The sequence below is a fragment of the Nycticebus coucang genome, chromosome 10 (assembly GCF_027406575.1).
Source record: "Nycticebus coucang isolate mNycCou1 chromosome 10, mNycCou1.pri, whole genome shotgun sequence".
Lineage (NCBI taxonomy): Eukaryota > Metazoa > Chordata > Mammalia > Primates > Lorisidae > Nycticebus > Nycticebus coucang.
The window spans coordinates 93,140,270-93,154,414 of NC_069789.1; the positions used below are offsets into that span (position 1 = coordinate 93,140,270).

General features: G+C 40.1%; 1 protein-coding gene across 1 annotated transcript in view; it reads right to left on the reverse strand.

Annotated features, from left to right (window-relative positions):
* Positions 1 to 13,849, reverse strand: part of TBX19 (T-box transcription factor 19) — a 34,832-nt gene extending 20,983 nt beyond the window's left edge. Inside the window, exon 1 of the mRNA XM_053605988.1 lies at positions 13,653 to 13,849. Within this exon, the coding sequence (XP_053461963.1) occupies positions 13,653 to 13,849 (197 nt within the window). The remainder of the gene's footprint in view (positions 1 to 13,652) is intronic.
* Positions 13,850 to 14,145: the final 296 nt, after the last annotated feature.

Below are 14,145 nucleotides of genomic sequence, written 5' to 3' on the forward strand. Positions count from 1 at the left end.
CAAGACTCCTAGAAGTCATCAAAAAATACAGTAATGTTTCAGGATATAAAATCAATGTCCACAAGTCAGTAGCCTTTGTATACACCAATAACAGTCAAGATGAGAAGCTAATTAAGGACACAACTCCCTTCACCATGGTTTCAAAGAAAATGAAATACCGAGGAATATACCTAACAAAGGAGGTGAAGGACCTCTATAAAGAAAATTATGAAATCCTCAGAAAGGAAATAGCAGAGGATATTAACAAATGGAAGAACATACCATGCTCATGGATGGGAAGAATCAACATTGTTAAAATGTCTATCCTCCCCAAAGCAATCTACCTATTCAATGCCATTCCTATCAAAATACCAACATCGTACTTTCAAGATTTGGAGAAAATGATTCTGCGTTTTGTATGGAACCGGAAAAAAACCCGTATAGCTAAGGCAGTTCTTAGTAATAAAAATAAAGTTGGGGGCATCAGCATACCAGATTTTAGTCTGTACTACAAAGCCATAGTGGTCAAGACAGCATGGTACTGGCACAAAAACAGAGACATAGACACTTGGAATTGAATTGAAAACATGTTTTACTTTAAAACGTGCTCCATTTTAAAGTCTGAAGACCACCAATGTAATCATGTGACAGAGGAGAAACCTAAAGCCTATTATAGTCAGTCAGATGCCACGTCCTTACAGAGAGTTTCTTCAAAGATATCCCCCGGCATTTAATGCTACTCACCAATCCTTCCCAGCCTCCCAAAGAATAATAGTAATAACATTTACAGCAAAAGAACAAGGTTATGTGAGAGAATAAGTGAGTGAACACTTGGCTATACAGTTAGGGTAGTTCTTTTCCTCTAGGACAGTGTTTTTCAAACTTTTTTTTTATCTCCCAGCACACTTGAACCTATAGTTGAACTTTCATGGCACACTTAAATTATGTCGATCCAAAAAAAGAATATATTGGCTCAGCACCTGTAGCTCAAGCGGCTAGGGCACCAGCCACATACACCGGAGCTAATGGGTTCGAATCGAGCCTGGGCCTGCCAAACAACAATGACAACTACAACCAAAAAATAGCCAGGTGTTGTGGCGGGCACCTGTAGTCCCAGCTCCTTGGAAGGCTGAGGCAAGAGAATCTAAGAGTTGGAGGAATCTTAAGCCTAAGAGTTGGAGGTTGCTATGAGTTGTGACGCCACAACACTCAACCCAGGGGGACAGCTTGAGACTCTCTCTCACAAAAAAAAAAAAAAAAAAAAAAAAACAGAATATATTTATTGTGCTTTGAACTTCTTTGGAAAATAATTTAATTCATGATCTTTAAAATTTTTCATGAGCTGGGAAAAAAAAAACAGAATATATTTACTGTGCTTTGAATTTCTTTGGAAAATAATTTAATTAATGATCTTTAACATTTTTCATGAGCTGGGCACTGTGGCTCACGCCTGTAATCCCAGCACTTGGGAGGCCAAGACGGCTAGATTGCCCTGAGTTCACTGGTTCTAGACCAGCCTGACCCAGAGTGAGACCTCGTCTCAAAAAAATAGCCAGGCGGACGGCGCCTGTGGCTCAGTCGGTAAGGCGCCGGCCCCATATACCGAGGGTGGCGGGTTCAGACCCGACCCCGGCTGAACTGCAACCAAAAAATAGCTGGGCGTTGTGGCGGGCCCCTGTAGTCCCAGCTACTCGGGAGGCTGAGGCAAGAGAATCGCTTAAGCCCAGGAGCTGGAGATTGCTGTGAGCTGTGTGAGGCCACGGCACTCTACCGAGGGCCATAAAGTGAGACTCTGTCCCTACAAAAAAAAAAAAAGAAAATCACTGTTCTAGGACTTCTCAGAACCTTCAGGAAGAAAGTGTGAAATTCTGCACACCCTAAATTTATATGACAGTGGAACTATCTTTTAACTGAGCATTTTTTGGGAATTTGTGTACAAGGGACAAAATTTGCGCATTTTGAGACATGTAGCTCTTTATTCATTAATCTTTCTTCCACCCTTTAGAACAATACCAATAAATATATGGAGAAGCTATCCAAATATTCTGCATCTGATTTGGCAATATTTTCATCATCCCCACACACCCCCAAACAACCCATAAGCATTAGTAGTCACTCACCATTCTGCCTAGATTTCTTATCTCTAGAAAGAGAAGTGGAGTGAAGTGGTTCCTGCCAGGCAGGCAGGAAAGAGGCAGAATTCTTGTCCCTTGTGCTTCCAACTTCCAAACTTACTGCCTAAGGTAAGATTCTAGAGGGGAAGGAAGCTGAGCTGGGCCAACTGAAGGGCTTGGATACAATGGCAAGATAGCCAAAACCTTGCCCGGTCAGGCACTGAAGCAAGCACTTCATGTGAATTAATTCATTGAGGTCTTGCAAAAATTTTATGAGGTTATCTTGAAGAGAAAATATATTTAAAGAGGAGTCTAGGACAAAAATATGAATTAAATAAAATTTCTAGGGGAAAAATCCAAGTCTTGGCTGAAAGTTGCACTGTCCACCTCATGGGTCCCCTTCCTTCATGGGATGACTGTATTTTTATGTAAGATAAAATGGTGAGCTGCCCTGGAGAGGCTGCCCATGTGATGTAAAATCTTTCTGCTTCTAGCTTTAGTAGAAGAATTTTTCTCTAATATTTTCTCTTGATATCAGATTAAACTATTCCCTTTTACAATATATTTTAGGGTTTTCAATTATTTTAATAGTACTGGCCAAGTCTAGAAAACAGAAAGCCTCTGAAAGTAGAAATGCCATTCACAGAAGATAAAAGTGGGCTTTAGAAATGATTACTGGGGTGGGTGCCTGTGGCTCAGTGAGTAGGGCACTGGCCCCATATACCGAGGGTGGTGGGTTCAAACCCAGCCCCAGCCAAACTGCAACAAAAAAATAGCCGGGCGTTGTGGCAGGTGCCTGTAGTCCCAGCTGCTCGGGAGGCTGAGGCAAGAGTTGGAGGTTGCTGTGAGCTGTGATGCCACAGGACTCTACTGAGGGTGATAAAGTGAGACTGTGTCTCTTTAAAAAAAAAAAAAAAATGACTCCTGGGATTACAGAGAGTCATTCCACAGCCGGGGATCTGGCTCAGGCAAAGAAATGGTCTCTGTGTGCTAGGCTTCTGCTTTTTCTGAAGTGCTGAAGTTTATTTTCCTTTTTCTTTTTTAATTTTAAAGAAAACACAAGAGTCATGTGTATAATTGTCATTTTGCACACTAATGTTTAAAAGTACCAAAAGTATTTTCCATGGGACTATGTAGTACATTTAAAAGTAAAAAAAAAGTTAAAAAATTAAAAAGCTCATAAAACGTATGTTCCCCGTGGACTAACCAACCTGCTGAAGTAATGACGCCATTGTTCAAGCATGACAGCAGAGTGTGAAATGCCGTTTCATGTAACTCTGCCTTTTAATTTAAGAGATGATTTAATGCAAGATAGTTTTTGTAATGATAATAGTTGTCATATATACACATTTCTCCATCGCCATAGGTTCTGCTTTGGTAGATTCAACCAAATGTAGATAAAAGATAAGAAAAGGCAGTGCCCATATCTCAGTGGGTAGGGCACTGGCCACATACAACAAGGCTGGAGGATTCAAGCCCAGCCCGGGCCTGCTAAACAACAATGACAACTGCAACTGAAAAATAGCCGAGCATTGTCACAGGCGCCTGTAGTCCCAGCCACTTGGGAGGCTGAGGCAGGAGAATCGCTTAAGACCAAGAGTTTGAGGTTGCTGTGAGCTATAACATCACGGCACTCTACAGAGGGCAATATAGTGAGACTCAAAAAATAAAAAATAAAAAGTACAATAAAAATACATATAAAACAATATAGCATAAATTTTTACATGGCATTTATATTGTATTAAGTATTATAAGTGATCTAGAGATGATTTAAAGTATATAGTGGATGCACATAGATTACATGCCATTTCATGGAAAGAACTTGAGCATCCATGAATTTTGGGATCATGGGGGTCCTGAACCAATCCCACAAGGACACCAAGGGAAGACTGTACTGGGCTTTACTCTGTACCTAGTACTTAACATACGTTATATCTCATTGAAGTCTTCCTTCACTCCCAAGGAGGTAAATGTTATTACATTCCTTTTATAGATGAGGAAACTGGGGCTCAGGAAGCAAACATTTCATTCCATTCACTACACCCTTTTTTTGTTGTTGTTGTTTTTTTATACTCACTTCTCCTTTTTCAGACTTCTAGAAAGTTAATATGAAAGAAAAAGACTTCAGTGAAAGGAAAGGCTCCTTAATGTTTTTCAAAATCTTAATACCTAATTATAGCTTTTTTTACTCATCTAACAATTTTTGAGTACCTGCTCTATGCCAGGAACTGTTCTAGGGGAGTATTCAATAACAAAATTTGCAGACCCATTTCTGCTGTGAAACTTACATTCTAGCACAGAATTCAGGCAACAAAAATGTAAATAAGTTGTTGTTGCTTTTTTAATGTACAAGATAATTTTAGATCGCAAGAGTGCCATAAAGGAACTAAAATGGATGATGTCGCAGGAGAATAAAGGGTAAGTGGCTATTTTAGCTGGAACTGAACAGACGTTAGCAGGTCAGGGAAGTGACATTTAAGCTAAGACCTAAATAATCACAAGAAATGAGTCATGCAAAATGCCAGTTACAAAAGAATACCAAGCACAATGGCCAAAAGATTCAAACAAGCCTGAAGAAGGCCAAAGTGGCTGAAGCAAAGTGAAGGAAAAATTCAAATATTTATCCTTGCTGCTAATAGGTTTAGAGTACCCTCCTCTCACTATCTCAGTCACATCCTGCTAGGTCTCATGAAGAATACATCATGACTTTTTATTTCAGAATAAAAGGCCATACATGTATAATGACTTTTTTCTTTCATGCTATATTCAGACCTGTACATGATGTTTTAAAGAAGCTATGGTCACAACAAAAGATGTTTAATGTGATTAGCCAACAGAGAAACTCAAAATGAGTTTCCACCACATCACACCCACCAGGATGGCTGTAATAGAAAAGGCAGACATTCAACATAGAGCTGGAAGTTCTAGCCAATACAAACAGGCAAGAGAAGGGAATAAAGGCAATCCAAAGGGTGCAGAGGAGGTCAAACTCGTGCACTTTACCAACAATATGATCTTAAAGAACCCCAAAGACTCAATCACAAGACTCTCGGAAGTGATCAAAAAATATTGCAATGCCTCAGGATATAAAATCAATGTCCACAAATCAATAGCCTTTGTAAATGCCAATAATAGCCAAGATGAGAAGCTAATCGAGGACACAATTCCCTTTTCAGTAGCTTCAAAAAAAAAAAAAAAAGAAATACCTAGGAATATGCATAACGAAAGAGGTGAAGGACCTCTATAAAGAAAATTGCAAAACCTTAAGAAAAGAAATAGCGGAAAATACTAACCAAAAAAAAGAACATAGCATGCTCATGGCTAAGAAGAATCAATATTGTCAAAATGTCTATACTATCCAAAGCAATCTACAGATTCAATGCAATCCCCATTAAAATACCATCATCATACTTCCAAGATTTGGAAAAACTAATTCTTCATTTTGTAAGTAACCAGAAGAAACTCTGTATAACCAAGGCAATTCTTAGTAATAAAAACAAAGCTGGGGTATCACCCTACCAGACTTTGGTTATACTACAAGGCCATAGTGATCAAAACACCATGGTATTGACACAAAAATAGAGACATTAATATTTGGAACCAAATAGAAAACCATGAGATGAAACTAACCTCTTACGGCCACCTGATCTTTGATAAACCAAACAAGGACAAGAATCCCTAATCAATAAATGGTGTTGGGAGAACTGGATAACCACACGTAAAAGACTGAAACTAGACTCGCACTTCTCACCACTTACAAAAATGGATTCAAGATGGCGAAAAGATTTAAATCAAAGACAAGAGACAATAAAAATCCTTCAAGAAAGTGTGAGGAAAACACTTGAAGATATCAGCCTAGGGAAAGATTTTATGAAGAAGACTTCCATGGCAATTCCAACAACAACAACAAAAAAATAAGCAAATGGGACTTAATTAAACTGAAACCCTTCTATACAGCTAAGGAAACAACAACCAAAGTAAACAGACAACCGTCAGAATGGGAAAAGATGTTTGCATATCATGAATTGGACAAAAGCTTGATAACTAGAATCTATAGAGAACTTAAGTTAATCAACAAAAAAGACCCAGCAATCCCATAGATCACTGGGCAAGAGACAGGAATAGATCCTGCTCTAAAGAAGACAGATGAATGGCTAACAAACATATGAAAAAATGCTCATCATCCCTAATCATCAGAGAAATGCAAATCAAAACCACCCCGAGACATCACCTAACCCCAGGGAGAATGGCCCACATCACAAATTCTCAAAGCTGCAGATGCTGGCATGGATGTGGAGAGAAGGAAAGACTTTTACACTGCTGGTAGGACTGCAAACTAATACAACCTTTTTTGCAAGGAAGTGTGGAGAATCCTCACAGAACTCAAATTAGACCTCACATTTGATCCTGCAATCCCATTACTGGGCTTCTACTCAGAAGAAAAAAATTCATTTATCATAAGGACATTTGCCTTATACTATTTATCACAGCCCAATTTACAATGACCAAAATGTGGAAACAACCAAAATGCCCACCAGCCCAAGAATGGATTAACAAGCCGTGGTATATGTATATCATGGAATACTATTCAGCCACTAAAAAAAATAGAGACTTTACATCTTTCGTATTAATCTGGATGGAGATGGAACACATTCTTCTTAGTAAAGCATCACAAGAATGGAGAACCAAGAATCCAATGTACTCTATTCTAATATGAAGGCAGTAGATGAGCTAATACAAGGGGGAGCTGTAGGGGAATGAGCAAGTGGGGAGAGGACGAGGGAAGGGGGTGGGGTGGTCACAATGTATGGCACATCTCTTGGGAGTAGGACACAATTATAAGAGGGACTTTATCTAACAAATGCAATCAGTGTAACCTAATTCTTTGTACCCTTAATGAATCCCAAACAAGAAAGACAGACAGAAAAGAGGGAAGGAAGGAAGGAGAGAGGGAGGGAGGGAGGGAGGGAAGGGAGGGAGGGAGGGAGAGAAAGAGAGAGAGAAAGGGCAGACAATAACGAGTTCCAACAATGACTTTGCTGGTGGGAATGCCCATAGCAGGGTGGAGCTACTTTGGAAAACAGTCTGGCAGCTCCTCATCTGGTTAGATATGGAGTTACTATGTAACCCAGCAATTCCAGTCCTTGGCATATATAAGTACACAAGAAAAATGTGAGCACAGTTCCACATAAAAAATGTGTACACAGATGTTCATAGTAGTATGATTCTTAATAGTCGATATGTAGACAACCCCAAATGTTCATCAACTGGATTAACAGATAAACACATGTGTTCTATCCATACAATGGAGTAGTGTTTGGTAATAAAAAACATAAAATAACATCAGTACATGCTACAACATGGATGAACCTTGAAAACATGCTGAGCGAAAGAAGCCATTCACAAAGGACCACATACTGTGGGATACCATAGATCTGAGACACCCAGAAGAGACAGAGCTATAGGGACAAAAAGTAGACGAAGGGTTGCCAGAAGCTGAGGAGGTGATGGCTAAAAGGTACAGGGTTTCTTTTTGAAGTAATAAAAATGTAAAATTAATTATGGTGATAGATGCATGACTCTGAATATACCAAAACCATCAAACTATACACTTTATTTATTTATTTATTTATTCATTATTTATTTATTTATTTTCACCTGACAAAGTCTCACTTTGTCACACTTGGTAGAGTGCTATGGCATCATAGCTCACAGCAACCTCAAACTCTTGGGCTCAAATGATGCTATGGCATCATAGCTCACAGCAACCTCAAACTCTTGGGCTCAAATGATGCTATGGCATCATAGCTCACAGCAACCTCAAACTCTTGGGCTCAAATGATGCTATGGCATCATAGCTCACAGCAACCTCAAACTCTTGGGCTCAAATGATCCTCTTGCCTCAGCCTCCCAAGTAGCTGGGACTACAGGTACCCACCACAATGCCCAGCTATTTTTTTTTTTAGAGATAGGGTCTCACTCTTGTTCAGGCCGGTCTTCAACTCCTGAGCTCAGGCAATCCACCCACCTGCCAAAGTTCTGAGATTACAGGTGTGAGCCACCACACCCGGCCTCCACTGCACACTTTAAATGGATACACTGTGTGCCGTGTGAATTATATCACAATAAAGCTGTTAATAAAAATAACTAAAGGACATGATTTCACTCTTTTTATGGCTGAACAGTATTCCATTGTGTATCCTCTTAAGTGAAACAAGCTAGACACAGAGAGAATATCACAGGTTCTCACTCCTGAGTGCTAAAAAATGTGTCCACGTGGACATAGAGTGTGCAATGATGAGGACTCAGGAGTGTGAGGGGGTCAAAGGGTGTGAATCATGAGAAATTAGTTAATAGGTACAGTGTACGTTATTTGACACCCTAAAAATCCTGACTAGAACACTACACAATCTATGCATGTAAAAAGAAAAAAATTGCACTTGTTCCCCATACATTTATATAAGTAATTTTTTACAAAAGACTTCCCACACTTATTACATTTATAGAGTCTCTCTTCACTGTGAATTTGCTGATGTTCTATAAGACTTGTCCCTTGAATGAGATCTTTTTCACATGAAAACAACAAGTAAAGACACCACCAAGTTCTGTCTCTTAGAAAGAGGATATATCTGAAAAGTGGTAGGATGAATAATTGCTTTATTTTCTTTAGTATTTCATTTGCCAAGATATTTAAAATTACTTTTGACCATAAATGTATCAATGTACAAAGTTATGATTTAATAAAAAATAATTTAAAAAAATAAAATAATAAAATTACTTTTGGTCTTTCTCACTACTTGAATGAACTAAGAAACACCATGTATTTTTTAATCTTTTTAAGGATCTAAGAAATATGGAAATCGGCCCATAACTCACAGCATGAGTTCACTTAATCCACCCTTGAAAGAAAGTCTCTTCAGAGAGAAAGAATGAGAAAGAAAGAGGGTGCCCATAGCTCAGCAGTTAGGGCACCGGCCACATACACCAAAACTGGTGGGTTCGAACCCAGCAAAACAACAAAAAGAAAGAGAGGGAGAGATAGAAGAAAATTCAACAACATAATTAAGTGCTTGCCAAAAAACCATGTTGGAGCACCACAGGTGGTTGGGTTTTGCCTCCATACTCTTTTGCCTCTTTCACTTTCTTTTTTTTTTTTTTTTTGAGATAGAGTCTCACTATGTGGTCCTCCGTAGAGTGCAGTGCTATCACAGCTCACAGCAACCTCCAACTCTTGGGCTTAAGCGATTCTCTTGCCCCAGCCTCCCAAGTAGTTGAGACTACAGGCGCCCACCACAACGCCCGGCTATTTTTTGGTTGTAGTTGTCATTGTTTAGCAGGCCCAGGCTGGGTTTGAACCCTCCAGCCTCAGTGTATGTGGCTGGCGCCCTAGTTGCTGAGCTACAGGTGCTGAGCCTACTCTTTCACTTTTGCTAGAGGCTAGCTTTCCAGTTTTTATTTCACTGACAGGAAATCTTTTGGGTTTGTTTTTTTTCTTGTTTGGTTTTTTGTTTTGTTTTGTTTTTTTGAGACAGTCTCACTCCATTGCTCCAGGCTAGAATGCCATGGCATCAGCCTAGCTCACAGCAACCTCACACTCCTGGGTTCAAGTGACCCCCCTGCCTCAACTTCTCAAGTAGCTGGAACTGCAAAGCACCTCCCACAATGTCCAGATAATTTTTTCTATTTTTAGTAGAGACAGGGGTCTCACTCTTGCTCAGGCTGATCTCAAACTCAAGCTCCAGAGATCCTCTGGCTTTGGCCTCTCAGAGTGCTAGGATTACAGGTGTGAGCCACTGTGCCTGGCTCTGACAGGGAATCTTGAAAGCCAGTTCTGCTGGAGGAGGCTATGAGAAGTAAGGTTTGCAGGAATAAAGGGGGCAGAAATGAGGCCGACTTTGTAGGTGGGAGAACAGCAGAGAAGGTTAAAAGCAAAATTCAAGAAGTTTCACTTGCAAACACCTTCCTTCATCTCCCCACTACACTCATCAAATACTCATCAGAGTATTCAGAGTTGCAGTGTGTGTCGTGTATTTGTGGCACTCACAGTGCATGGAAGGTGACATTTACATGAAAGGGAGTGGGCATGAGACTAGCAGGAGATGTCAATTATGTATACATAAATGAGGGGGAAAGCGAATAGGATCAGGGAAGTAAGGTGTTCTGTGCAGAGGCAGAAGACTGTAAAGTTTACAGGAAAAAAAATCCATGGCTGTAAGGACATGGACATGTGTACACCTGATGGACAACCTTAATTTTCTCCTCTCTTGCGCTGCCTTCACTGGACACTGCAAACATCAACTCAGTGTCACTGCAACAATACCCTCTGATCACGGGCAAATTCAAACTTAGTGATTCCCAACCCTTATTTTATGACAAATGGATGCACAGTTCTAGCAGAAAATGCTTTCCAATTTCTTAAAACCTGCTCAAGGCAAATTTAATCACAATTAAGTCAAAAATCATCTAACTGTGTGGAAATACACATGAAATAGCACAATTTCCCCGTAGATGAAGATGCGACAGGTAAAGAAAACAAGAGCAGATTTCACTGATTTACCTCTGAAGTCTGAAATGAATGTTTTCTGCAATATGAAGTACAAGTTGCTAGCTCAAAGTCTGGAGATGAAAGGAAACACAGGTGGATGCACTAGAGATGATCCAAATGGGCTCTAGGAGGTATCTTAACTGTTATTGTTATTCCTGAAGGACGACTGAACATAACTCATAGTTTTAAATAAAACAAAGGGGGATAGGAAGAAAAAAAAAAGAGGAAAGGGAAAGAAATAGTAAAATGTGGGGAGGGAGAAATGGAGGAAGGTAGACAGGAAAGAAGGAAGGGGGAGAGAGAGAAGGGAAGGAAGAAAGGGAGGGAGGGGGAAGGGAAAGAGGGAGAGGGAAGTGTAGAGGGGAGGAAGGGGGGAAGGGAGGGATGAAGGGATGGAGGGCGAGAGGGAGGAAGGGAGGGAGGCAGGCCTACTGCCCACCATCAGGATCCCAGTTTCTGGGGATAATTCTGTATTTTTCAGGGGAAAATCCTTTCTCTTTACTATTTCTGATCAATATCAGCAGCAAGCCTTCTATTTATATATAAGAAAGTAAGTCTCCATTTGACAATGAGTCTTAATTCTTTCATCAGCCCATCCTATCCCATTTCAAAACTTGCAATTACACAGAACAATGAGACCTCAATGAGAAGTTTTCTACTACCCAGATCAAAAAAATTTTTTTAAGTCAGGAAGTCAACAGCCTATCAATGCAAAGAGCTAGGGGCTGGGTATTACATGCCAGAAACATTGTTTCCACAGAAAAGGGCCAGAAATCTACCAGTGCCAGGCTCAGGAATTGGTGTGGAGCACAGGGATTTGGAGGCGACACAGAGGGTCCATAGACCCAGGAATAGGGATAAAAAGGAGACACAGAGGAATACAAGGTTGGGGGGAAGGAAGAAGGGAGTAAAGCAGAAGATGAAGCAAGAAAGATATGTCTGTATCAGGAAGGTAAAGTGCTACTAACAGTTTAATCTGAGAAACAGCTGGGATTGAGAGTAATTTCAGACCAAGCACAACATTATTAACCACAACAATTCGTTAGGGATTTGTCTTCCCTGCTTTACCCAAAATATAAATGGAATTTTTTATCTCCCAGCAAAATCTTGGCCTTGAGGGATTCAGAGACCTTAGGAGAATTTAAGAAAAGAATTCCATTTGCAGGAGGAAGACAGACAGGATCAGGACACCCCGTAGATCAGAATGACGACATTAACCACAGGAGGATTTTTCTGCAAAGACTATTTTTCACATAGTTGATATTAAATGATTTTAAACATGTGAAGAATGTTAAACATTAAGCATGGAGGAAATTTATATAAATGAAAAAAGGCAAGCGAAAACTCTTTTTAAATGGTAAAAGTACATTCCAATAGAATGTATCATTAGATTGGATTTTATAATAGTTCCAGAAACTTCTATTATTTATTCTTTATTAAAATAGGTGAAGAGCCATGTTTTATTTGGTGAGTATACTTATTTTTAATTTAATATGTGGCCATCTGGACAGCCAAATAATGTAACTGCTATCCAATAAGCAAAAAGAACAATAAACAGAAAGTTCTACCTATTACTAGACATAATAAAATTTTTACAATTGCATCATCACTCGCCTTTGAAAGGAAATAGACTTAACTCCAATTAAGAATTCAGAGTGATTCCTCATAATTAAAAACATGTTTTATATTTTTTTCTACCAAAGAGTCTAAGAATAATGTATAAATATAGGTCAAGAGAAGGAACAAGTATAATTATAATTACAAATATTCTAGTAATAAATCTTCTATATGAAATAAGTATGGAATCCATTTGGAGAGAAAAATAATAAATATCAAGTAAGCTTGATATTCCTGCTACTGGTATAATCACGATTTATTAAAATGCCCTTATTTGAGGCAGAGATTTACTTACAAAGCATTTTAGTGTCATGCAACAGCTCTTGAGTTCATAATTCTCTCAGACAGGCCAGAAATAGTTCACTGTCTATAGTGTGCTTTATTAAAAAATAGAAAATCAGAAGACCAGGAATGGAAGCATTTTGCACAGGGACAAAAGCCTGCTAGAAAGAAACGCAGCTGGCTTCACCTCTCTGTTGGCAGAATTTCTCTCAAGGGTGTCGCAGTTAGAATCCTGTTAAAACCAACTCTACTGAAAACGTCTTTCAGCATTTTGTATTTTTGCAACCATGTACCAAGATACGTGAGCATCAACTACTGAATGTTGGGAGCCAGTTTGCCCAAGCTGCACGTGGTGAGATTTTCTTTCAAAATATTTGCATTCTCCTCTATGAAGTGAAAGCTTCTAACATTACCTTGACAGCCCCTTAACAGATTAAGTTTAATAGAATCCAAGAAATGCCAGCAGAGATCATTTTCAGTTAATCCCGAATTTGTTGCAGTGAGGAAAAAGAAGGATCTTCTCCCCTCCAAGGCAGTAGAATAATACAGTTTCATTCACTATTACTGCAACAGCTTTCACACCCTCACAAACAACACAATCTCCAATGAACACTCCCCACAAGGAGCAGATGGAGTGACAGGCAATTAGATTAAATTTGCCCTTTTGCTCCCAATCTTCAACTAGTCAAAAATTGATGGTACATTTGCTATACTTAAGAGGAAACCATCCAGCTTCCAAATAAAGTTGACTTTCGCCTTATCTGGACAGAGTCAGCTCAGGTCTGCAGCAGGGTACGCAGTCAGAAGTTAATATTATTTTCTAACATGTGAGTGCATTGCCCCAACCCGTGGGGCATGCCCCTTTTTATAGTAATTTCCCAGAATTTTCCCATTTAAAATGCAGCTAAGACAGGTGGCTTCATCCTCCACTTCTCTGATTATCTCAGAGAAAGTAATTAAGTTGGCTGGGGGGAAAGCCATGTGAGGCAGCCCGTCTCATGAGCGTGTTTAATCAGCCCCCACTGCCCCTGAGAACAGTAGCCTCTTCCATATTCAAGGGGTCCCACCTGCCTTGCTAAGCCCGCCAGCCTAAGCCAGACTCCAGATAAACTCACCTGCCATTCTTGGTCACGATCATTTCATTAGTGACTTCCTTGAATCTCTGCCAGAGAGGGGCATCCTCCAGGGTGATCTGAAGTTGCTTCTCCGTGGGATCGCCTTTTTCCCTCCCTGCCTGAAGCTCACTTTCCACGACATTGAGCAGCCGAGAAATGGTGCCGTCGCTGGTCTTCTGAGCACCCAGCTCACTCATGGCCAAAGGCCCCCACTCAAACTTTACTGAGGGATGACACCTACCTGGCCTTGCCTGCTTCTGGCTCCCTCCTTCCCTCACTTGTCTGCTTTTCAAATCCAGCACGACAGTGTCTGGGAGGTGGGAGAAGATGCCCTGGCTCTTGCCTAAGCTCCTAGGATGACACCCCTGACAGTCTCCACATTATACCACCAACCTGTTAAGCTTTAGTTGGGGAGCGGGGTGGAGGGAGGGAAAAGATAGAGAAGAAAAAGCCCTCTCTTAATTACTCATTGCGTCAGGTGGGCAGGAGCCTG